The sequence below is a fragment of the Tachyglossus aculeatus genome, chromosome 21 (genome assembly GCF_015852505.1).
Source record: "Tachyglossus aculeatus isolate mTacAcu1 chromosome 21, mTacAcu1.pri, whole genome shotgun sequence".
Lineage (NCBI taxonomy): Eukaryota > Metazoa > Chordata > Mammalia > Monotremata > Tachyglossidae > Tachyglossus > Tachyglossus aculeatus.
Genome location: NC_052086.1, coordinates 57,998,150 through 58,024,755, shown reverse-complemented (window position 1 = coordinate 58,024,755; position 26,606 = coordinate 57,998,150). Strand labels below are relative to the sequence as shown.

The 26,606-nt window shown below is 45.4% G+C and overlaps 1 protein-coding gene across 5 annotated transcripts in view; it reads right to left on the bottom strand.

The window, feature by feature from the left end:
- TNRC18 (trinucleotide repeat containing 18) overlaps nucleotides 1-26,606 on the bottom strand; it is a 111,518-nt gene that overhangs the window by 11,073 nt on the left and 73,839 nt on the right. For 4 of the 5 annotated variants that reach the window (XM_038763917.1, XM_038763919.1, XM_038763920.1 and 1 more), the window contains 9 exons: nucleotides 25,906-26,080; nucleotides 24,538-24,901; nucleotides 21,532-21,810; nucleotides 14,372-14,617; nucleotides 8,640-9,076; nucleotides 7,391-7,558; nucleotides 4,905-5,046; nucleotides 1,756-1,873; nucleotides 206-281 (listed from right to left, as the gene is read on the bottom strand). In XM_038763917.1, coding sequence (XP_038619845.1) covers nucleotides 206-281; nucleotides 1,756-1,873; nucleotides 4,905-5,046; nucleotides 7,391-7,558; nucleotides 8,640-9,076; nucleotides 14,372-14,617; nucleotides 21,532-21,810; nucleotides 24,538-24,901; nucleotides 25,906-26,080 — 2,005 coding nt within the window. The remainder of the gene's footprint in view (nucleotides 1-205; nucleotides 282-1,755; nucleotides 1,874-4,904; nucleotides 5,047-7,390; nucleotides 7,559-8,639; nucleotides 9,077-14,371; nucleotides 14,618-21,531; nucleotides 21,811-24,537; nucleotides 24,902-25,905; nucleotides 26,081-26,606) is intronic. The other variant, XM_038763918.1, reaches the window with a different exon arrangement.

Here is a 26,606-nt window from a genome sequence, read left to right as displayed (position 1 = left end):
AGTGGACCAAGTAATCCAACTCAGTTCATGGCCCTTCTTACAGGAACCAGGCTCCTGGAAATGCTGAATCCCCTCTGGTTTCTTCCCCATCTTTGCTAAAGCATCCAAGATGGGGCCCCTGGGCAAGAGTGGGCCTCAAACTCCCTCCACCAGGCTCTTCCCCAGCTTTGGTCCCCAACTCAATGACAGAACAAGAGACACTTACTGCTTCCTGCAGGAGTTGCTCAAGACAGTAGATATGGGGTCGGTTGCCCCTCTCTCCTTCCACCACCACTCGGTAGCTGAAACGAGATGGTAAACCCATGAAGCAGGCCGCCGCTTCTCCTCAGAACAGAGTGAGGCTGAGTCCTCAAAAAGCCGGCTCCCCCTGCCAACTCCCCTTCATGCTAATCCCCACCTCCCGGGCTCTGACCCCACTAAGTACCACCCCTCTCTTGGCCCACCTCCCCACTGCAGTTCCTGGCTCTGGGGTCTCAGGTTGCTGAAGGAGGCGGTCCTCCTTTCCTTTCTGACCAGTTGGAGAGCACAGACCTTCCTGCACTAGGGGAGCTCCAAGAGACAAATGCTTCTTCTCTGCTCATTCACCACCTCTGACACTTCTCCGGGGCCCTTTTGGGCAAACTGGCTTGCCCCTCCCCACCCCCTTCTCTCTCCTCCCTTTAGTCCTCTCTCTCTCCTCTTTCTTTTCTGTTCCTCTCGCTCTGTTTTCATTAACATTTTTTGACTCTGCCCCCTCTAAGCCCGGAGAGGCAACAGAGCAACCGTGTTTCAGTGGAAAGAGCACAGGCTTTGGAGTCAGAGTCCATGGGTTCAAACCCCGGCTCCACCAATTGTCAGCTGTGTGACTTTGGGCAAGTCACTTAACTTCTCTGTGCCTCAGTTATCTCATCTGTAAAATGGGGATTAAGATTGTGAGCCCCCCGAGGGACAACCTGATCACCTTGTAACCTCCCCAGCACTTAGAACCGTGGTTTGTACATAGTAAGCGCTTAATAAATGCCATCATTATTATTATTACTATTATAAATCAGGAAATGTTTGGATTTCTCCAGTCAGTGACAATCTCTCTTAGGTTGAGGGTGGAGGGTGATGAGCCCCTTTAACGCCCCAGCCCTAAATCATGGAGAAGAGCGGGGATGGCCCTTGCCAAATGTTTGAGCAAGAATACATGAGAGAGTCAGGTCTGGGGTTTTGTAGCTCTGGGCTCGAAGAGAACCAGTGTGGCCTAGTGGAGAGAGCACGGGCTTTGGAGTCAGAAGGACCTGGATTCTAATCCTGGCTCTGTGAATTGCTTGCTGTGTGACCTTAGGCAAGTCACTTAACTTCTCTGTGACTCAGTTTTCTCAACTGCAAAATGGGGATACCTCTTCTCCCCCCTACCTAGACTGGAAGCCCCATGTGGGACAGGAACCCTGTCTGACCTAATTAACTTGTGCCTATCCCAGTGCTTAGAACAGTGTTTGACACATAATAAACACTTAACAAATGCCATTGAAAAAAACTGCTGCCCTCTGCCCCCCAAGAAGATTCCAGGAATTGGGGTCATGGCACCCCTCAAGGACATCTGCAGGATACTGCCTGGCTTAGTGAGTTGGCCACTTAAGGCTCCCCTCTGAGTCCCATGAATGGGCAGTGGATCTCAGATCCTAGAAGTCGTCCACTCTGGGAAATCTTAGCCTGGTATCTCCCAAGAGACTCCTGTCTGGACCTAGAGAGGCAGGTCAGCCTAGGGCAGGAGATAGCCCCTTTACTCACATGTCAGGAGAGTGCACTGTCTTCACGTGACCGGCATAGAGAAGCTTGTCATCCATGGGGATGAGGACCCGCAGGCCATCTTTCAACTCATCCTTGTCAATGATGCAGGACCTGGGGGCTGAAGGGCAGGGAGGGAACATGGAGAATTAGCCAACCCATTCAGTCCCCAGCTCCTGGCCTGCCCTAGAAAGAACTGCAAGAGTCAGCGTGGAAGCACAGCACCCAGGTGGTGGGCAGGATTTATTGCCTGTCACCAGATGAATGTCAGCTTTCGAGCTCAGCAGAACGCGGGGAGCCGCAATTAGAATGCAGCTCACTTCCCTTCTGCGGGAGGCGGGATCTTCGCCCTAGTTTCAACAGCCCTGGTCAGGAGAGCAGCCTGCAGAGAGCAGATGCTGACTGCCAGCTCCCATTTGTGTATTTATTTGATCTTTTAAAATTGCGCCCTTTGCAGAATTGCCTCCGACCCAAGCACAGAATGAAAATATCATCACTCAGCCAACTATGGGGGGAATGCAAGAACAAGGATCATTGGAATCCACACAAAAAACAACAAAAAAAATCTTATTGGAGCCAACAGTTGCCACTGCCAAACCTTGTACGAGCACTGCTAACAAAGGGCAAAGTTGACTGGTTGGAGTTCCAGTTTCTTTTATTTCCCTGGCCTACTCTCCGGTAGAGGTGATAATGAGAGGCGTAAAGTGGCCAAAAGGCAAGCGGCCAGAAAGAGGAGAGCAAAGGGGCTGGCTAATCTACCTTAGATAGTCAGTCCCTACCGACTGGAGTTCATCTAGCTAGCTGGCTCACCCCTTAGGGACGCAGGGAGGCCCAGGACACTAACGGCAATTCCAATTCATCTTTCCCCTTTCCGAGTCACTGGTATCTATCTTGACTTGCTATTGGAAGCTAGGCTAGTGGCTTTTTCGTCAAGAATACTGAACAAATTCTGGTTTTCTGAGGGGATAGAAGCACTGCGAAACAGGTTACGGTGAATAGATCTGTTTGGGATTCTTGTTTTCAAAGCTGCAGGCCCACACTCAACTTTCCACAGCACCAATTTATCACCCCAAGTTGTCCAAATTTTAGGGATTTTAAGTCACTGCTTCTTTTCGTTTCCATTAGACTCTGGTGCCATGTAGTTCTAAAGATTTTTAGTTTCCTTGGGGATTATTGAGGCTTTTGGTGACACTCGGTTTTCTAGAGGTTTATAGTAATTTCATCAACTACCTGGAATGGTCCCCCTTTTACAAGAAGCACCAAATGTGGAGAGTGATGTATCCTGGCATACAATTGTGTGAGTGGCAGAGTAGGGATTAAAACTCCAGCACCCTATATCTGAGTCCAGAGAAGCTGATGAAACACACAACAGGTGGTCTCTTTCCTTCCTTTCTGCCAGTTGGACTCCATAAACCGAAGGACGAAAGCACATTTTCGGAATGGTTATATGAGGCACTGTTGATTACTCAGTTGGGCTCAGCACCACCCTTCCCTTGAGGTTAGCCTGCTCACTTAGTTTTGAAACTAAGCTGATGATTTGGCAATATGATCTGCCAAGAGTCAAACGATGAATGGCAGGGGTTGTCAAGAGAGGGGATCCAGACCCTGCATGGCTCCGAGGCCAGAACTCCCCTCTAGTCACCTTGAAAAGTGGTAATAATAATGATAAAAATAATAATAATGGTATTTGCTAACCACTTACTGTGTGTCGAGCACTGTTCTAAGTGCTGGAGTAGATAAAAGCTAATCAGATTGGACAGTCCCTGTCCCACAGTCTTAATCCCCATTTTACAGATGACGTAACCGAAGAACAGAGCAGTTAAGTGACTTTCCCAAGGTCACGCAGCAGGCGAGAGGCACAGTTGAGATTAGAAACCAGCTAGTTCTAACTCCCAGGCCTGTGCTCTACCCACTAGGCCATGCTGCCTCTCTGTGATAGAGGCAATTCTTGTCATTCAGGGAGCAACTCTCCAGTCAGTGGCTTAACCTGACCCCTTTAGCATCTCTGTCTCTGGGCCATTTCATTGCCTCTGGCACCTCACCCAAGAGAAGCAGCATGGTCTCGTGGATAGAACACAGGCTTGGGTGTCAGAAGGACCTGGATTCTAATCCCGGCTTCGCCATTTGTCTGCTGTGTGACCTTGGATAAGTCACCTAACTTCTCGGGGCCTCAGATCCCTCATCTGTAATGGGGACTAAGAATCTGAGCCCCATTTGGGACATGGATTGTGCCCCACCAGATTAACTTGCATCTACCCCAGAGCTTAGTACAGTGCCTGGAACATAGTAAGCACTGAACACATACCATTAAAAAAAAGATAGGGCAAAGAAATGAGGGATGATGAGATTCAGACTGGGCTGCAAGCCTCCATGTGGGCAGTTTTGTTAAGAGGTTGGCTTTTATGGAGTGGGGGGAATGGGGATGAGAAAGAGAAGCAGTGTGGCTTAGTGGCAAGAGCAAGGGCTTGGCAGTCAGAGGACATGGGTTCTAATTCTGCCTCTGCCACTTGTCTGCTGTGTGACCCTGGGTAAGCCACTTCACTTCTCTGTGCCTCAGTTCCCTCATCTGTAAAATGGGGATTAAGAATGTTAGCCCCACGTTGGACAACCTGATTACCTTGGATCTACCCCAGTGCTTAGAACAGTGCTCGGCACATAGTAAGTGCTTAACAAATACCATAATAATAATTATTATTATTATTTGTAGATAGGAAGGGAAAAGATTGATCCAAATGAAGCTTTAGGATTATCTGTGGGCTGTAATAATCTTCATTTGTGCTTTAGGAACTCCACTCTATGCCTGACACTTTCAGGGTATTGTTGCTTAGCTCTTAAGACACACCTTAACGCACAGAGGGTGATCTCATTTCATTCTAGAATGAACAGTTTGGGCGTACCCCCTTCTCTCCTCCCTGGGGCTTCTGGCCCATTTGGTAAGCAATGATCCAAGTTACCACAAATCAGTGAGAGTGAGTTTAAGTTGAATGATTTCTTCAGGTACGAGGTGGTGGATATCAGTGTTACAGCAACCCCTGCCTGTGATGCTGGATTGGTCTCTAACTGCCCGGAAGACTCTGATCTGATCCCATCAATGGTCTGAGAATCTACCTCTGAGCTCCAAAGAATAGCGGGTACAGGTCCACTCCTCTCACCTGGAGTCACAGGCCTCTCCACCAGCATGCTCAGGGGGAGATTCTCATCTTCAGAGAAGCTGCTGTCCTGGTTGGGTTCAAAGTCCTCTTCAGCGGCCATGCTTTCCATCAGTTTACTCACCGCTCCTCCTTTCCCTCGGCTCTGGGAAACAGAGATTTGGAAAAACCCCACCATCACCAAACCCATCAACAGTATTTATTAAGCGTTCACTTGGCGCCAAGCCCTGTACCAGCTCCACACATCTCCACTGGATCCTCGCCAACTCAAAGAGTGACCCAAATGGAACTGACTCATTCCAACTGCAGTTCTCTATTTTTCAGCGAATCCCACTCGAAGAGGAGAAAGTCTGGTCCGGCCCTGCTCTCAAGACAACATTACTTGTCACATCTAGTTTTAAGCAAGAACCACGCTGCCTCTTACCACTTACTTTTTATGCTTGTTGCATTTCTGAATGAAACTGTTCCCCACATTAGATTACTTTTGTGCACAGTAATTCACGTAATCTATTATTCAAGCACTTTTCCTTCTATTTGTAAATTGTTTTGTAGTTGTCATGCCTGTTGGATGGCAGGGCAGGAAATGTGTCTACCAACTCTCATTATACTGTACTTGTCCAAGAGCTTAGTGCAGGGCAACACACACAGTAAGAGCTCAATAAATGCATTTGATTGATTGATGGCATGCTCTCTGTGGGCAGGAAGCATGTCTACCTCCTCTATTGTACTCTCCCAAGTACTTAGTACAGTGTTCTGCACACAGCCTCTAGACTGTAAGCTTGTTGTGGGCAGGGAATGTGTCTGTTAATTGTTATATTTACTCTCCCAAGCGCTTAGTTCAGTGTTTTTGCACACAGTAAGTGCTCAATAAATATAACTAAATGAACAGAAAGGACTCAATACATATCAAGGGTTGACTGGTTGATTGTGAGTGCCTTGAGACGAGGACTGATTTCGATTGGTGCCTACAGGGATGTCCTCCTCCCTATATTGTTGACAGACTGACTGACATCCTGGACTTCTCCAATCTACAGACATGACAGAAGAGAAGCAGTGGGGCTCCGAACTCATTAACGGACAGGTTCTGGAGTTAACATTGGCCATCCAACCTGTTTTAGAGGAATATTCCTGGGGGCCCAGGGAGTTCAGAGCGGATGTGGCACATTTTTGGCTCTACTGACCCATTCACTTCTGAGCCTACTGACAACCAGGCCAGAGCTCTGAATATCCAGTAATCTCATTTAATTACTACCCGTGGCCTCCTCAGCCAAACTGAGAAAAACTGCTCTTCAGAGGGAATGAGGAGAAGCAGTTTAAGGGCTGGTTTGCCTGTGCTGTCTAGGACAATGGCAAGAGAAGGAGTTTGAGGTGGCTCAGTTTCACTATGAGAACTTCATGTCCTCCTTGACTTTTAAAGCCATGCATCAAGCTGAATTCCCCATCCTGTCCAGGACCACTGCACATGGCTCCCACCCTCTTCTAGGAGAAAGTTGAAATGACAGACTATTCCTTTTGTTACTGGGTTTTCCCAGTCAGTTCCTCAGCTTCTCCAGTTCAGCTTCTCCTTCCTACCTCACTTCCTCCCTGAGATGAATATCCAGTCCATCCAACCTGCATTCTCAATGAACTCTTGGTACTTTGAGTAAGAAAGATGCAGGCAGGGTCTACGCTAGTCCAATGAGTCCAGTTAATAGGTTGCTGAAAGTCATTTCCTTGCCTGTGCTGTCTCTATCTCCAAAAAAAGTAATCCATTAGTATATGTGAACTATCCCTGCCTTCTTCATGGGGAATTTGTGTTTTTATATTTGTGAGAAATATCTGGCTACGATTACACTGTAAGATTCATGCAAAATAATTATTTTGGCATTATATTATTTATTAATAATCACAATAACATCATTAACAATAACAATAATAAACCAGCCTACATTGTGTTCTTTCCCTGGTATAGGCCTGGTCCTCAACATTTTTATGGTAGTTATTAAACTCTCACTATGTCAAGAACTATACTAACTGCTGCAGTAGATAAAAGATACTCAGGTTGGACATAGTCCATGGGGCTCACGGTCTAAATAGGAGGGGGTAGGATTTAATTCCCATTTTACAGATGGGAAAACTGAGGCACAGAACAGTTAAGTGACTTACCTAAGGTCACATAGCAGACAAGTTGCAGAGCTGGGATTAGAACCCAGGTCCTCTGATTCCCAGGCCTGTGCTCTTTCCACTCATCCATGCTGCTTCTCCCAACATCTTGGCTGGTGCCTTCCTTCTGAAACACTAAGCTCCCAAGTAGCCACTAACCAGTCTCCCATCTTCTTCCTCAGATCCCAATTTCTGGCTAGCTCACAAGTTTTGTAAAGGCCATTTTGTTCCTGGAACTTTTTAGGGCAGCCAGGGGAGCTAATCCATTGTTCGTCCCTGCACTCCTCTTCCCTGCCCTACCCATTCCCCTCCTTCTCCCCACCTTCCCTCGGTGCACCCTTGCTTACCTCTTTCTTTAGATCCTTGGCTTTCACCTTGGTTTTACTCTTTTTGGTGGAAGTCAGAGAACTTGCCAAGGGAGCTCGAGCTTCAGAGGGCAAACTGGAGATGGCAGGGGGAGACATGGAAGAGGACGAAGAAGAGCAGCACGGTCCCTCCTTTCCCTTCTTCTTCTGCTAAAGAAGCAAGCACAGGCTGACTCAGGACAGCCAATAACACCAGGGAGACAGGGGGCTCTCAGCAGTTCAGCTAACCAGCACACAAAAAAATTTCCCTGACCCCCGAGCAGGACGCAGAAAGGTAGCAGGTCAGGGTCTTCAATTCACTCTCCAGCTCAGAAATCAAGAGAAAAGTCCTCCGCTCCTCTCTGCCTCTGCATAGAGTACTCTCACACAATGTGATTTCATTATTTTTTTCTGATGACAAATGGCCATTCTAGAGAGAAAAGCACTACACCTTCCCTTTCCTGCATCCCCTCCCCTTTTGTCCTTGCTTTCAAAGAAGGAAAGAGCTGGGATCGTGTAACCTTTTGTCACCTTTCCCATCCTCCCTCCAGCAACTTCCAGGCACCAGCTCCAGACTCTTCCACAACTCACAGGAGACCAAAAGGAAGCTAATGACCCGGGAAGCCAAGTAGTAGGAGGTGGCAAAGGGATGGCTGTTACCACAGACCAGGATGGACATTGACCAAAACTCCACAAGAAGGGAAAGGCAAGGCTGACCTCAAAGAAGAGATGATGGACTACTTCTTTGCTTCTTTCTCTAGTTTCTTTCTAGGCCCTCTCTTCTCCCCTTCATTTTGCAATGGAAACCTTTGGGAGTGCAAGTCACTAAGGAGTTTAGCTCTAGGAGCAGGTTTCCAGGATACGGCGGAGCGAGAGAAGTGGCGGGGGGGGTGCCATCCTGTTGGGGGACCAGCCCAGTGAAATTTTTTAAAATGCCCCCAAAGGAGACTAAAAATCAACAGGAAGTTCTCAAAAAAAGACCTGGCTTGGAAGCGGGAGATCAGCTGTCTGCAAAGTAAATTAGTACCAAAGGAGGGAGCCCCAAGGGAGTTAGAGCAAGGGTCAAAGTGGAGATTCATGAGTCCGTGGGGATGAAAGCCCCACTGGGGCCCCAAAGCTTCTAAAGCAGTGAGTTCTAGTAGTTGGAAGCCATAGGTCTTGCCCTTCCACCAGGGCCTAGCTGGAGGCTCTGGAAAAGAGAACTTCTGGGAAGACAACATTTCCCAAGCCAACCCCCTGGCACATCACCTACCTTGCTGAGCTCTTTCCTTTCTTTCCCTTTCACCCCTTCTTTCTTGGGACTCAGCGGGGGACCTTTGCCACAGCGGTTGGGTTTGGAGATGGGAGTGGAGCTGGTGGGGGTGGGTGGCAAGATGGCCGTGGCAGTGGCATCATGGAGGAAGATCCTTTCGCTCCGGCGCCGGTTCCACAGGTCGTCATCGCTCGCCTCCAGCCCAAATTCAAAGCTCAGCTCCTTGGGGGACTTGAGCTTCTTCAGTTTCCGCCCCTTTTCCATGGCCGGTTTGACCTTGTCTGTGGCCCCAGTGCTGGGACCTAGCGAACTGGAGGGGGCTGGAGGTGGGATGGCTCCCTGCTCCAACAGCCCCTTCTTACCCCGCAGCAGCCCAGAGGGCGATTTCTTTCTGATCTTGATCTCGCTCTCCGAGTCGGTGTATTCGAATTCTGTCCCTAAACGCAAACAGGACAGACAGATAGGAGGGTTAATGAATGCACCGTTCAGGAGGGAGTGAATGGAGTCTGCCAGGGGGCCCGTTAGCTCCTGATTCAGTGCCAGCCTTCAGCTTTCTTTTACACCCTTTGGAGGACACTATGCGAGACCAATGGGGAGAACAAAGTTCTGGCTTAGTGTGCCAGCCCTGGTGGTTCATCGCATCTTAGAGGTTGGTTTCCACCCCCACCCCCTCCTTGCTCCCATCCTATCCTAGACCCCACCATGAGCCAAGAAGAAAAGTAGATCCCTCCCGCTGGAGAAGAATGACCCCATCGATTGAATCACAAAAAGAAACCACGAAGAAGCAGAAAATTCCCTCGTGGATGTCAGTCACAACAAATGCCCAGGGGCTGGAGCCAGTTTCTATTTTCTTCTGGCCCCTCCAATGAAGCATGACCAAATCTATAGCCATCCCAAGTCCACAGAGAACCTGCCGACTCCTCTTTTTGCCCCTGATCCAGCAGGCCTACCTTGAGAAGCTTTTTGCTGATCTTGTAAAAAGACCAGAACCAGATTCAGGGGAGCCAGATTAGGTAGCTGGCAAAAAATGCTTTGGGAAAATGAAAAGAGATCACAGCAAAGCCATACTAAGCACCCCTCTGAAACCTTTTCAGGTAAGCAGGGTAAGTTTAGTTTGGTAAAAATTACAGTTTGAAAAGAAAGAACCCAAGTCCAGGCAGTGTCCTCAGATCAGTCCATGCAGCCAGGTGAGCCAGGGAGATTGGCTGAAGTCCCTGTGGAATACTTCCTAGAGGTAAGTATTTCCTCAGGGGACCTGGAAATTCCCTCACCAAAACCCCCTACCTGGGTGAGGAGAATTTTGGCCACCTTTCAAAATCCCCGATCTCCTGGAAGTCCCCACTCCTCATCCATAACGGACCCCAGAGCCCTGACCTCTATGAACCTGCACTTGCTCCACAGATGCCTGCTCCTTGACGTCTTTAGTATTTTCTACCGTGTGGGCTGGACTTCACCCGGCTCTCTGGAGAAGCCCAAGAAGGTGGAGCGATGGGCAAAGGCAAACCCTTGCCAAGCTACTCCATCTTAGCAACTTCCCAAAGGGACTCGTGGACTCTCCTAAGCCCCACACAAGATCAGGTCAGCTAGTCAATCATATTTTACTGAGCACTTACTGTGTGCAGAGCACTATAATAAGTGCATGGAAGAGTACAATATAACAGACACATTCCCTGTCCACAGCAAGCTTACAGTCTAGAGGGGTAGTTAGCTATCTCAAACTAGCTAGTTCAGACTAGCTATTGGCTCCTGTCTGGGCTACCCCATCACTCCCCTCACACCATCTAGGGCAAGATACTTGTCAGGGGAGGGGAAAGTGAAGAAGGGATGCTGTTGTTTGTGCATATGGTGTGTTCCAGGAGCCCATAGAGACCACTTATGTGCCCAGGAGTGAGAGCCAGGTAAAGTGTCAGTCAGACCTGGGCTCATCTTGGAAGGTGGAACTTGGAAGGTGGAACTGGGATTGGGTACAGTCAAGCCAGAAAAATCCCTGGCTTCTACATGGTCTCACAGTCTGAGTGAATAGGATTTAATCCCCATTTTACAGATGAGGAAACTGAGGTCAGAGTGTTATGGTTCTATTTACTTTTATTCTTTTTTTAATGGCATTTGCTAAATGCTTACTTTGGGTCAAGAACTGTTCCAAGCACTGAAGTAGATACAAGTTAATCAGGTGGGACACAGTCCCTGTCCCACATAGAGCTCACAGTCAAGTAGGAGGCAGAAGAGATATTGAATCCCTATTTTACTGTTGAGCAAACTGAGGCACAGAGAAGTGAAGTGACTTTCCCAAGGTTACACAGCCAGCAAATGGTGGAACAGAATTAGAACCCAGGTCTTCTGGCTCCCAGGCCCATGCTTTATACATTAAGCCAGACAGCTTCCCATGCTGCTACTAATACTAATAGTGTAGTAGCTACATTATTAACACCTTTTAACATTTTTTGAAAAATGGCATTTGTTAAGTGCTTATTATGTGCCAGGTTCTGTACAGTTCCGAAACATTTTCAAGCTTTATTAGGGAGCTAGTAATAAAATACAATAAGGAGAGATTTCCGGCAAAGTGGGTGAGTGGGCAGGGGGACAGCATGGAGTTCATTGGTTGCTGTCTCCTACATGCCAGAGAAATGGCTAAGATCATTTCTGCCCCTGCGTCACATGTTGTTCAAAGCTGGGGAGCATGTTGTAAATACCAGGCTCAGTTACTGAACATTTATAAGGAGCTTATCACTAAACTTCGATAGAAAGGGCCTTACCCAGGTGCTACTGGACAGTCTGGCACAATGTCACCCCATTGTTGTGTAGATGTATGTGGGGAGAGAAGGGAGGAGGAGATAGGCTTCATCTCCCCGTCTGGTTCTTAAACCTCCTAAAAGCCAGCTGGTCCTACCTCTTCCTCCTTCCAAATTTCTTTCTATGATCAGGCAGATCTTCTCTGAAAGTTCCAGGCTAATAAGGATTTACAGAGAAGCTCAAGAACATGGTCCTGTGACATTATTAGAGTTTGGACACAATTAATACTGCAAGCATTAGTCAAGCACAGAATAATGGAAAACAGTGTGGCCTGTGGCCTTTTCACTAAGGAGTCAGAAGACCTGGGTTCTAATCCCCATTCCACACTTGCCTGCTGGGTGAACTTGAGCAAGTCACTTAACTTCTCTGTGCCTCAATTTCCTCAACTGTAAAATGAGGATTCGATACCTATTCTCCCTCCTACTTGACTGAGACCCCTTGTGGGACAGGGATTGTTTCCCACCTGAATGATTTATATCTACTCCAGCGTCTAGGAAAGTGCTTGACACACAGTAATTGCTTAGCAAATATCAATAAAAAAATCATCTATCCTAGAGATGAAAGTTTTGGGGTTGTGTTAGGTATTCAGAAGTTGTGTCTTCTTTCTTGATGTCAGATGTGTGTGTTTGTGTGTGTGTGTGTGTGTGTATTTGCGTGTGAAAGCAAAAATGTGATATCTTTTCTTTTAATAGCACTTCTCTTCTTAACAGCTTAAATCACTTTCATATCTGTAATTACAATCATCCTCACAATCATCCTTTGTGAGGTAGTAAAGGAGAAGAGAATGTTTGCCCCATTTGAAAATTGAGGACACTGAAGTGCAGAAGTGCTAAGCGTTTTGCCTGGGAACACACGCTCCCAGGCCAGGTCACTTGGACAGAAGTTTCATCTTATATGAAGCTTAGATAAAAGTCTATAGTCTTTTTGAAATTGCATCTGCCATTATTCTCCCTCCCATGTAGACTGTGAGCCCCATGTAGGACAGGGACTGTGTCTGACCTGATTAACTTGTAACTACCCCAAGGCTTAGAAAAGTACTTGACACATAGTAAAGACTCAACAAATACAATAATAATAATAATAATATTAGTCTCCGGGGGGAGGGGGACGGGCAGATTTTGGGGGGTAGTTCCTTTTCCCTCCCCCATTTCCTCTCTCTCTGTCCCCCTTCACCCTTTATGAAAGCGCCAGTTGCCAGTTGCTCATCAGAATTTGACACAGTTTCACTAATGGGCTTAGCACCAATGTTTTAAATGGAAACTACACTGCACATTAGCCCTTAACACTCCCCCTCCCTACTGACAGGTGATGGCTTAGTCAACTGCTTTACGCAACAGAATCCAACTCCCTCCACTGAGTGGCACTTGTAACTTTCAAAGGGGGAGAAGAAGGTGTCCCAGGAAAAATACCATTCTTATATTATTCTTTGGCATGATGTCGGCCAACTCTGAAGAGGACCAAACTCGGTATTCTGGGACTTGGTTAGAAAGCAGGTGAGCCCAGGATGGGGCTGACAAGAGGCCTTGGGTTCTAATCCCGGCTTTGCCACTTACCTGCTGTGTGATCTTGGGTAAGTCATCTAACTTCTCTATGTCTTAGTTTTATCATCCACAAAGTGGGAATCTATACCTGTCTTCCCACCTTCTTAGACTGTAAGCCCCATGTGGGACCTAATTATCCTGCTTACTAGGTGCAGAGCACTGTACTAAATGCTTGGGGGAGTACAATACAACAAACCTGGCTGATACGATACCATATTTATTTATTGGTAATAGCCTTTCTCCACACTTATGTATTTACATATGACTGATTGAGCAATTTATTTATTATGATTACCCTATTTGTGATTACTCAGTAAGCATTATGTAACCCCATCCCCTCCTTTCTTTATCCTCTTTTCTGCTTCCCTGCTTAATGCTGCTCCTGCCATCACTATAAGCCCCCCTACATGACTAGAGAACCCCTTCTCTTCCACCTGAGGGCTATGTAGCCAGGAGGCCAGGGCTGGACTGGGACAATCAGGCTCAGACATGAGCCTATTTTTTAAAAAAGAAAATACATACTAAAAATCTGTCTGTGCTTTTTATACCACTAGTAGGTGGAGATTAGCACATTGTACAATTCAATACTATACTTTTATGTGCTGTATTTTTAACTTTATATGAGTTTTATGTCAATATGATTTCTAGTCACAATATAAACACATTAATGGAGTAAACACATTAATGGAGCTCTACTCCTCATCTATAATTGACTAAGGACACGATTCTGGGTAATTTTGATAAAAATAGGGTAAGCAGCCTTAGTTCAGGAACCAAACCCCCATTTATAAACATTGTTCCTGTGGGAAAATTGGTTCCAAAGTACAATGTTTTCGACTTACACCACAATTCTTTCCTGAAAATGGTTCTGCCTCTAGCTCACTTTGACCCGAGCCCAGATCTCCTCTATCCACTGGGATTTCCAGCCCCTTGCTACAGATAGCTGTCAGATGGCCATGAGCCCCCATATCCTCGAGCTATCCAGATCTCTCCTGATCTCTGGTTCAGATATGCCACCCAAATATCTAGAGTCAAAACAACAAAACTGATGTCCTCCCTTCTCACATAGTGCTATTTTAGGCCCAGGGAGAACTCAGAAAGAAGAACTGCTTGGGGTGTTAGAGAGATTTTAGCCCTCTGATTATCCATGAAAATATGGGCTTTGATGCTGGCTTCAATCTTCTTCATTATTCTTTCATTTCAAAAGGGCCCCATTTAATTCCATCTATCTCTGAACAGTGCCTGTCTGCAAGAAGTCACATTATATGTTCTATAATACCAAACAAATATTATATGATGATGATGAAGAAGAAGATACCAGTGGGAGCCTTGCCTCTGAGCCAAGTCTGTCGGTTCTTTCCCATCTCTCTCATGGCCCCCTTCCCAGAGAATGTGACTTACCCATCAGGCTCTGCCTCTCTTCCTTCTTCTTAGCCTTCTGTTTGGCCTCCAGCTGGACAATGGAAAGAGGGGGAGGCACTATGGGGCTAGGCATGGCACTGGCAGCAAACCTCGCCAACAGCCCCAAACCACTTTCATCCAAGGATGGGGAGGAGAGCCGATCATGGCTATTCATCCCATAGTCGTCAGCTTCCTCCTCCTCTTCATCGTCCTCATCTTCTTCTTCCTCCTCTTCTGAACTATAATCTAGCACGCAGAAAACAGGAAGCTCATTATACATCTTGGCAGAGTTAGGCCAACCAAGTCTTTGTCCCCCAACACAATCCATCCCCAAGTTCACCAGGAACCCCTCAAAATCAACCTGGCCACTAACATTTTGGAGCTTTCATTCTGCCATGTCTGACCCGATTTAGAGCTCCAAAAGTGGTAGTCTGGAACAGCAACAGAAAATCTGTTTCCCAAAATTGCTCGCACCAACTGATCAACTCAGCCCCGAATTCAGGATATTGGATTTCCTTAGCCTAATAAACAGTTGACAGAGATGAACTCAGCATTGAAAAAACAAACAAAAAAACAAATTCCCCTTTCCCCATCCAAGGAGGAAAATGATTTGGAACTCCAGGAATTGTATCTATAGCTTTGTAGCATTTCTTCCTGGCTTATTAATCGGAAAATCAGTTTTTGTAAGGGAATACAACCATCAGTATGTGCTGTGGAAGGGAGAGGGGAAAAGAGACACACTTACAAAGGACAGGGAGAAACACAACCACACCCATTCACTCATGTACCCAAAAGCGCAGTCACACAGATATGCCAAGAAGAAAGGAAGACAAACCAAAGCGAAATTCAAATACGCAGGGGAGGAAAGGTAAGATAAGAAAGAGAGAAACTGCAGGGATGGGAGAAAAAAGGAAGAATAGAGGTCATGCTAATGATTTCCTTTGTCTTGCCTAACTCGGGTCTGGGAGATCCCAGGGATAGGATCCCTTTAAGGAGCAGTACCAACAAAAGACCAGGCTTGGAAATACAGCTCCTCCTATCTGGCCTTGGGTAGGTACAACCAGAGGGCAGTGACAGGGCACTGAACCATGTGCTTTAAGGGGTGTTCATGGAAGCTTCAGCTATCATTCTCCCAAAGCAAGGAGTTTATGAAGTAGATGAAGGGGACTAGTCAGGATTTGTGCTTTCCTCTCACAGCATCACCGCCATGTGGGAAGGTAAGGCTGGGTACTAAAGGAAGATAGTCGAGAGGTAGGATGGTTCAGTGGATAGAGCAGGGGGCTGGGAGTCAGAAGGACCTGGGTTCTAATCCTGGCTCCACCACTTGCCTGCCGTGTAAACTTAGGCAAGTCACTTAACTTCTCTGTGCCTCAGTCACCTCATCTGTAAAATGGGGATTAAGGCTGTGTGCCCCAGGTGGCACATGACTGTGTCCAACCTGATTAGCTTGCATCCCAACACTTAGAACAGTGTCTGGCACATAATAAATGCACAACAAACACCATCAAAACAGAATTGGCTTTCTACAGAAGGGCTAAGCCCTCCTCAGAACAGTGATAATCCTGGTTCTCAGCACCCAACTCCATGTTGTGAGAAACATGATAGGAAGGGCAGGGAGAAATGACAGATTGTGGGAAGGAAGGGGAAGGCAATCAAATGAGAAAGGAAAGAACTGAACTCATTTCTCTAACCTGGGCCACAGAGAGTTCATCAAAAGCAAACATGGAGGAGAGGGTTTCTGGCCTCTTAATCAGGGGATGCCTGTTGACTCAGGGCAAGTGCACATAAGTAAGCTCAGATAAACAGGTTGCCTAGAGAAGACTGACCATGGAGTTATTCTTGGGGTCTGTTTCTAATCAATCATATTTACTGTGTGTTTTGAGCACAGCACTGTACTAAGCATTTGGGAGGCTACAATACAACAGAGTTGATAGATGTGCCTGCTCCCTGCCCACAAAGAGTTGACAATCTAGAGGAGGAGCTTCCACCAAAACAGAGTCCAAAACAAAGAAGTCCTGTCCTGGAGACTGGAATTTATTGATCAAAGATGAGCTCTGGAAGTAGCGTTCTCCATAAAAATACTACAGTGACTCCATAGCAGAATCCAGACATTCAGTCACCCCCAAACCTCATTTACTCTTGAATGGGTTAAGTGATTTGGTTCTCTGCTTTCTGAAGTGAGCGATAGGGCAGGAAAGGAGATGCAGAGAAACAGGAATATATTTTGGGCAGACCAAGACTCTGGCAAACCTTTCCTTGATCCAAGAACATCTTTCTCAGCCCTACTGGGTTTATTTTTTCAAATATCTTTTCCTGGATATGGAGCATCTAAGCCCCTCTGCTCTAACCGAAGTCACCCTGCTCAAGTAAGGGGGAAAAAAAAGACAAAGCATGGTGCTTCACTACACTCTATTATCTGAAGTTACAGAGATTATTCATTCATTCAATCGTATTTATTGAGTGCTCACTGTGTGCAGAGCACTGTACTAAGTGCTTGGGAAGTACAAGTGGCCAACATATAGAGATGGTCTCTACCCAATGGAGGCAAGGCTGAAGAGGTGAGTGAGTGGAACCATACAATGAAGCCAACAGGTAACGCTGCCCTCTCTCTTTAGCACTTCAAGAATCCCATATGGGCATCACAGTCATTTTCCAGATACAAGTCACATTTTCCATAAAACACATGATAGAGACATTAGTAATATAATAAAATAATAAAATATGCTTAAAACTTCACTGGATTAGCTAAAATGCATTCTATTTATTAGAAAAATAGATGGAATAATGATAGGACTCATACTATTTCAAATACAATGGGTGTCTAGTACACTTTATGAAATACATGCAACACCCATGGAAGAAAATGCTATCTCCCTTGTTCTCACAAAAGAGCCATTCTTCAAGGGGAACAAGCAATAAAGCCCTCAGGCCGCCTTGCCAAGAAAGCAGCTCATTCACACAACTTTCTTTAAACAAGCTCCTTGGCTAATCCATGCACATCAGCCCAGTTCCATCCATCCTTCTCTTTCAGGGACAAGCCCGAGGAAGGCCAGAGGGGATGTCATCAATTTACCATATGTAAACACAGCCAACTTCAATATTTTAGAAGGTTGAAAATTAAGATTCACATCTCAAGTCAAAGAAAAATCTAAAGTCGAGGTTTTACAAATGTTTTTTCCAGGTTTTGGAGAGGTATGCCAGTCTCACACATACACCTATACATGGAATGTGCCAACATTTCAGCTGGTAAAAGCACACTTAAAGAAGCTTTCTTTGGCATGGCTAGTTTGGGTGGCCCCGGGCAGGCAAACCTTTGTGGTTTGGACATCTCACTGATGCTTTAAAAAAAAATGGGCTGCTGATGAAAGTAAGATATGATTTTTAATGATAAATCTTTTCCATATTGAGCAACCTGTGTTTTGTGAAGGAAATTGGGGAAAGGAAATGCCCAAAAGAGTTGGTTTGTTTTTAATGCCATCTATGACCACAAATGACAGCCACGGGTATACTGACAAGAACTAAAATTCATTTTATCTATCCAATTTGGCATTAGATACCAGACCGAGGCAAAATTTATCTGTTATTAGCCAATCTTTCAATATCAGCTGAGCTAGTTGGGTGAGTGGTAAATGAAAAGAAGAAAAAAAGTTTCGTTACCATGGATAGAAAATGGTCAGTAATCAGGTTTCAAAAAGGAATGGATGGAACAAGATGATCAGGAAGGAAGCAGCAGGGCAGAGGGGAGAAGAGAGAAAGGGCAGAACAACACACACTTGAGATTCATTTCACATTGTATAAAATAATATGGTTTGTCATAGCGCCAAGCAGGCCTACAGCATACAAAGCAGGCTAAGTGTAGGCAGACTTTCCACAGCATCTGGGTCCCCTACACATCTGGCTTTCATTGGGCTCTCCAATTCTGGATTTTTGGAGGCGGGTTTTATATTTTTGTGTGGCATTTCCTTTCCAAAGATTATACCCTGGAATTTCAAGCACAGAAACTTCTCTCCCTTGGTTGGGAAGATTTAACTTCCATGTGTAATGCTATTGACTCCAGAAATACTTTTCCAGCCACAATCATTCTCATGGACCTAACAGGGGAAGTAGACCATCCAAGGTTGCTGGTTTGAGAAGGGAGAGACTTTTCTGGCCATTCCCCCAAGAAGGGGAAGATTCTTGACTTCACTGAAAGGGAACCAGATTTCTACAGATAATTAATTTCTGAGGATCCTGGTCTTAGTAAAAAATGGATGGCAGAACATTTTGGTCTCTTGCAAAATCACAGAGTTCAAGAGCAATACCCTCCACAAACCTCTGTGATATTTGCTCAGAGCCAAATGGAGGCCAAAAGATACCCCTTGCCCCATCAACTTTGATATTAAAGTCCTCCAATGTAGGAGAATTAAAACTCATCCAGCCAACTGGGGTCTTTCTCTCCGATTTCCATCCCAACCACAGGCCTCTCACCTCACTCAAAACTCCTTGGGACCAAGAGAAATTTCTGTAAGGAAGACGTGGAACTTCCTCCAGAGGGTTCTTCTTGCCCAGTGCAGGTGTCTTAGGCCTCACTCTGCTTGGGAGTGGAAATGATATCCCATTAGGATACTGGAGAATTGGGAAAGCCTTTCTGGAGTCTGCAGCATGGGAACAAACTGAGTCAAGTTGCAAAGGATGCTTTCCAACAGAGAAACCCAAATGGACACTGTGTAATCTTCCATTTTTTTTAAAACCCAAGAAATGCAAAAAAAAATCTGAGGGTTATAAAATGGGGATTAAACACCAAAAAATCCAAGATTTTACAGATGACAGAAAGAAAATGTATTTTTCCTACCTACATAATAATGTGCAAGGTTCAGGTTCAAGGTTAGTGACCCCTCGCTGAGCAGTGTCTGCCCTACTCCCAGCCATCACTTTGCTTCTTTAGTGCAGCATGAGAGCAAATGCAAGAGACCGATACAGACATTCAAAGCATCATGGATAAGGGTCAAGGGTGAAGGGATGGTCAAGCAGCTGCAAGGAGAAAGCGAGCACGCTAGAAAAGCTGAAGTTATTAATCGTTTTAGTATCAGGGAAAGCCATTAGAAACCCTATTACCCAAATATCCCTTAGAGAAACTTCCGAAAAGATTCATTTGCCAAAAAAAACCCCAAATCTACCCTCCCCACTCCCACCAAATTCCCAGTGCTTTCCCCTCTAAATGATCCCATCCGATGACCATAGGCATTTCCCTCTTGCATTCAACCCCTCCCCACCCAACTCTATTAAAGATAGACTAGACAATAGGCTAGCTGGTCTCTCAATGGCTCTGGGCACATTTTCCTATTACTTGCCAAGTCCAGATAATTCAAAAGGTTGCAGGTTGGGGCACTTGGCTCCCACCAAAAAACAAAAACAAAAACAAAAACAAAAAAACAAAGGAAGAAAAAAAGAACCAAAAAGAACAAAGAGGTGAACAAATGGACAAATGGAAGATGTAGTTTTGAATGGAAAATGAACCAGATTCTTTGAGGAAACACTAAAGCCTTAAAAAGCAAGGCTAGCCGCCATGACCACAGGGGCTCTGGACAACAGTTAAGAGCCTTACATTGGTCCTTTTCAAATTCGCACTGATTTCTTGCTGATATGACAGTTGTATCAGAAGGTCCCCTCAGAACCATTTCAACCAAAAATGAACCTTTTTCTGCCTTTACTCTGGGTTCTAGTCTTCAAAAAATGTTTTGAAAGGGGGAAAAGGAATAAGAATGGAACTGGGTTAAGAGTACACACAGGGTTGGAGGAAAAACAAAACAAAAAAACACAACCCAGAAATTGTTTTCCCCTTAATCTGTCTGATTATACTCCATCTCTCCTACCCTGAACTTTAAACTCCAGACCAGTTACATTCTTTTAGGACACTAAGAGAATTTTGCAAATTCTATGGGCTCGTTGCTCTTAACTCATTTAATAGGAGTATATTAACACATTAACTCCCATGATTCTCTTGAAAAAATGTCTCTAGCAATCCCCTTCCCTCAGTCACAGAGGAGAGCCAGAAAGCCTTCTGAGGCAGCCCCAAAAGGCCAAACTGAGGGGTAGGAAACCAGCAGAACCCGGGACTTCCCTAACTTTGGTCATTTACTTAATCAGTTTCCACTTCTTTGAACACTCCTGATGAAAATGTAAAATGCAAAAAATTCCAATCCTAAAGAGCAAACAAAATGATATTTTTAAAAAAGCCCAAAATGATATGGTAAGCATTCTGGGGCCCCGGGCTGAACTACCATCCTTCAAAACAGAACTCTATGACCAAGAGATTTCTTACAGAGATATTCTTAAAATCGCTGCTGAAGCACTACAGATCCTTAAAAAACAAAACAAAAAACACAAAACCAATAAAAAATAAAAAGAAGCTTTAAAAAGGCATGGGGATGATGGTGGTAGCAACAGTTAATTTCATCCTGAAAAATGAAATGAATGCCAATTGCTAACAGGGATATTTGAATAATAGAGAGAGCATCAGACTGCATTAATTCCATTTCTACTTTTCTGGAGTGGTGAGGAGGTGGGGGAGGGTAGAGCGAATGAAGTGAAGCATCAACCTAATCACCTAATAAGAGACACAGCAAGAGAGACAAGGCACACTGGTTTAGTTAAAAATGAACTCGATATGTTTAATAAAGCTTGGTATACCAAATCGCAATACAAACATCAAGTCACACGCCCACACAACAGTATTCCATTTACAAAAAAGTCCCTTTGAAGCCTCAATAGGGCCCATGCCTAAACAAAACAAAAAATAAACAAAAATTCATGGTGATGTTGGCCAGGAAAGGAGTGAATTTGCTGAAGGGATTGGAGGGGAAGATGGGGAGAAAAGTAAAGACTAAAAACCGGTCCATATAAGAGCTCTAAAAGAGCCAGCCAATAATATTATCACAGTGATACAAATACAAAAAAAAAGTTATACTGATAAAGCAGGCTACGCTGCCAAGAACAAAGATGGCCACCCTTCTTTTGGCCATCCAAGATGGTAGACCTCAGTATTACCATCTCTCTCACTCTCATTCTCTCTCTCTCTCACTCACTCTCTCTCTCTCTCTCTCTCTCTCACTCTCTCGCTCTCCTTCGCTCACTCGCTCTCTCCAAAAAATGGAAGGATTTTTGTGTTTTTAGCTAGTAACCTTGATCAAACGAGTCCTCCGAAGAGTCACTGAAGGAAGATCTAGCCTCAGCCTCCCGAAGCAGCAAACAAAATGGCTGCTTTCTGCTTGCAGCCTGCTTAGCTTTGAGAGTTCCAGTGGTGGGCATGCCCCTCTTGACTGGCTTGAGGCTTCCAGCCGACTTGCTGCTCTTTTTGGTCACTACACTGTAGAGACTGGAAGGTCTCATTTTGGAGCTGGATGGAGACTGAGAAGGCCACTCATCCTTCAAGGATTCATCATCTTCCTCTGAGTCCGAATCTGCAGTCAAAGTAGTTTGTAACAGAGATAAGTCAAAGAACTTTCTTTTTAACTTTTTCTTTTTTAATGGCTGGGTGAAATAGTACTGAAGAAACAAAGAGACGGAACTCCTAGGAAAACGTCGAGCTAAATTTCCCCCATGCCACTTTCACAACGCACCATCAATCTAATTTCCGTTCTAGTTCTGGACCACCCTGACTGGGATTTGGTTGAGGCCTCAAATCAGCATATCATCTTTCCTGAGTCTTGGCAAGATTCAGTCCTGATACTTTCTAGATTATAAACTGGCCGTACAGTCACCATCCATCCAGCTCAATAGGCCTTTTGGAGAGATGCAAAGGTAAGGAGGTGATTGAGGTAGAACACACTACCTGCGTTGGTATGGAATACTTGTTTATGCAGGCTCAAATTTCCCTTCAGCTCCCAGGCAATTTTCCAAATCAAGAGCCTCCTTTACAGCCGGGAAATGGCCCGGTGGGAAGTAGGGATTCATTAAAGCTTTTCTCCAAACCAATCGGGCTTGGTTAAGTCTTCTGGCCAACTGCATGGCCTAGTGAGCATGAGAAAAGAAACCCTCAAGTTCAATCATGTGGGGAGGATTTATTTTCTCTACCGGGCTCCCAGAATCCATTCCAGGCCCACTCCTTAGTGACAATTATACAAAGATATCTATAGCCTCTGTTAAACACAAGAGCCTATAGCCCATAGCCTCACTAGTCCCCCACCTAAAAAAAACAAAATGAAACAAAAACAAACAATGCCAAAAGAAGTAAACACACCAAAATTCTGGTCTGCCAATACCCGCAATCCCTCCCAACTCTCCAAAGTCACTACTAGTTAATCTTGCTCTAACCAAAGAACCTGTCCTAACTCCAAATGAGACAAAATCCGCTCATTTTATTTCCTGCACAGGCCCAGAGTAAGGGCTTTCAGGCCTATATCACTGAGCCATTCCATTTTTCAAACGTTAAATGAATTATCCTTAGCATTTGCTCAAAAATAAAATATATCCCAAATCACATAAGTGGCCCAGATTTCTTTTGGAAATGCTGAACAAGGACCATTTCTAAGCTAACCTTTAAAATAACCTGAAATTAGGGACCATTTAGAAATTTCAGCACAGGGCACCCCTGATAGGAAGCAAAGGAAGTGAGGTGTGGATAGAGTACAGGCCTGGGGGTCAGAAGGACCTGGGTTCTAATCCAGTGCTACCACCTGTATGCTGTGTGACCTTGGGCAAGTCATTTCACTTCTCCATACCTCATTTCCCTCATCTGTAAAATGGAGATTAAGACCGTGAGCCCTATGTGGGACTGGGACTGTGTCCAACCTGATTATCTTATACCTTCCCCCGTGCTTAGAACACTGCTTGACATATAGTATGTGCTTAACAAATACAAATATTATTATTAATATACAATAATATTATTGATGGAATGTTATTACTTAATGATAATTATTATAATGATGAAGATAATAAAAATAATCATGTTCCCATTCCATTAAATCAACACCACCCAAGAGATTACAATCTCAATGTAGGTTTACAGGGACATATTAGTCCACTGAGACCGGGTGCCAATGTGGCTGCATCATCCACATTTAGGTCCAAATGGCTACTTGAAAGTAGCCAATCAGAGCCAGTTAAGAGTGGTAGACAGAAGAGGGGAGCGTCCCCTCCTCATATATGTTAATTCTGTAGCGTTAGCATCTCTGTTACCTGTAAATTCTAAGCGCTGGGGTAGATACAGGGTTATCAGGTTGTCCCATGTGGGGCTCACAGTCTTAATCCCCATTTTACAGATAACTGAGGCACAGAGAAGTTAAGCGACTTGCCCGAGGTCACAGAGCAGATAAGTGGCAGAGCTGGGATTAGAACCCTCGTCTTCTGACTCCCAAGCCCAGGTTCTTGCTACTAAGCCATGCTGTTTCTCTCCCTTTCATAAAATAAGTCTCAAGGCAGGTATGGCAGGGTGCTGTTGCTCCCCTCCCTTTCCTGGCCATGGCTCCCCACCAGGGTTGACAAGAGATTATCAGGGGCAGCTAAACAGAAGAAACCCTGGACCACAGCTCTCTTGACTGTGGTCCCCAGCATCTCATTCTCAAATCCAAAGAATACGACCAGTCACTGGAAGGAATCACAAGCTCCACATGGTGAAGTCACATGGGGCGAACTGTTAACACAAGCCTGAGAAAGGCAGAAACACTTCTGAATCCCTCGGAGCCCTTTAAAAACAAGACAAGAAAATGCCAAGGACTTTCTAACCCAAGACTCAGCCACCTGAGGCTCCATTTTCCTCCCACAGGGACTGTGAGGACTCCATCCATATAAGACCCTTCAGAGCGGCAGTCACCTTCCACCCCAAGCCCCGATTAAATTCTCTAAAATACAATAACAACCAAATATCCAGATAGAAAGCAAGCTTCAACCCTATGAACAGCAGACCCTTCTTAAACAAAACACAAACTAGTTTCAAAACCAAACCATCAGGTTCCCTCACACAAAGCAAATTCACTCAGTCAAACAAAGAAACATGAGCTTGCCAATGCAGTGCTTGAACCATATGGATGGCAAAGAGAAGGCTTCGCTTTTGTAAGGAAGAGCAAGATGACTGCACGTCCAGTCTGCTATGAAACCATCTCTCGTAAATTACACACTGAATTAAAAATAAACCAAAAGAGCCAAGGGCCATCATCCTATGAAAGTGCAACACAGATGTTACTTACTATAGGAGTAGCTGCTTATTTCCGATATTGCTGGTGAGTGGGACACCTTCAGATGACCTTTGACTTTTAACCCCACCTCCATCTTCTTCATTTTGGAAGCCATTTTGTTTTTACCTTCTTTGGAGGCTTTCAGCGATAGACTTAAGCCCTTGGCCAGGTTTTTCTTCTCTTCCTTGCTCAGGAGGGTGTCATGGGATGACAGGTACCTGCTGACACTCCCACTTATTTTTTGTTTCCCACCAGAGCTATCTGCAAACTTGAAAGGTGACTTCAACTTGTCTTGCTTGGTGAGAGACAGGGCTTTGTCCAGCTTACTTGCCAGCTGCTCCTGGTCACTTGCCATCTTCTTCTTCTTGATCTTTAACTGGAGAGAAAGGAGATGTTACAATTATATAACGATGCTTTTAGCGGGGCCCTGAGTGGTACCTCGCCGTGCACACTTTCAGAAGCCATCGGGTCTTGGAACATGAAAGTATAACTGAGTGATTGGTAAGGTGGCCAGTTTTCACCTGATCTGTTTCCTGACTGTATGAGGGGTGAGGAAGCCCATGCAAAGAGGTATTTGGTATTTTTGAGTACCACTAGGGACCACTGCAAACTTTGGGTGCACCTTCAAAAGGAGTGGGCAGCACTTTAAATGGCAGAACTGGATCAAAAGCTGGGGATGGTGATGGAGGTGGGAAAGGAACTAAAGAAGGTGACCGAAGAAGATCTAGGCTTCCCCCTGACCAACGTGGAACCAAATATTACCTACTCAGCTCATTTCACTCACCAGAAACTTTATGTAGTGGCATAAAAATAAAGTAGTAAGTTCATATACCATCATTATCACCAAAGAGAGAACGTTTTAGTCAACTCCCGGTGATTTGTGGGTGGATTATCTACAGCAGATTTTTAAATTCTCCCTAGCTGAGCTGTCTCCCTTCCTTCTAACCACCCACACTATGGCACTCAAATTCACATCAGTGGTTCCTCTCTGGCTAGAGTGGAGCCCCCTGCCCCCCACCCCCCCGGCAGCTTCCAGGGCCCCTTCTCTCAGTTGCCCAATCAGGGCCCAAGTCACCTCGCCCTCTTCCAAATTACCCATTGGCCACTTCTTCCCTTCATTAATGCAGATGATGGAAAATCAACTGAACAAAGGACTACAACCTCCCTTTTCCCTAAAACTCCAGAACAGTGACTCAAGGCATTTTAGAATTATGTGACCCAAGCAGATTAATCACTAGGCTATGTGGTTGAATAAGGGACATCCTCTGCCCTCCTTGACCTCTTGACCTTCACCCTGTGAAGTGCTCTGAAAAGGCTGGGGCCTGATCAGCCTTCCCCTTCTGGACCCTGAACTGGGGAAGGCCACCAGGGGATACTGACCTCATTCGCAAAGCCTGAGGCAGCTTCATGTTCCTCCCAGCTCAGGTTTCTCCCTTTTGTCCTCCCACTGGAGCTGTCTGCATCATCTTCCTCCTCAGGGAGAGCTCCCTTGTGCCTCTTCCTCACCCCTTCACCAGTCTCCGAATCTTCTGACAGTAGCAAGGTCTTGCTCAGCCTGCAACCCAGATGCACTGTTGGTGACCAGCTCAGACTTGTTACCCAACTGGCCACGATTATATACAGTTCTCAGTTTTGGTAGGGCTTCCCTTCCCACTAACACAGGCCAGAAGGCACTTGACTGCCACAAGGAGAAAATGCTCAAATCCCCTTTGACAGCTCAGAATAGAAACACTCCAGGGTACTGCAAGATGAGAGAGGGTTATAGGAAAATGCCAATTTCCCCGGAATCCAGAGATTCTGTGCTGGGCTTTTGCAAAATCACCCCACAGGAGTTAGTATGGGGGTCTCTGGGACATTGTGCAGCAGAACTGAATGAAGTGCTGACTTTGTACTAAACCCAGACTTTGCTCAGCGCTTGGCACATAGAAAGCACTTAATAAATAGCACAACTAACTGAACCACTTGAGCATATATCACAACTCACTTTATTTTTTCCACAAGTACACACTGAAGCCACACAATCATTTAGCCAATCCAGCACCTGTTTGAGGGGGGTGGATTATCAGCAATTCTCAAACAGG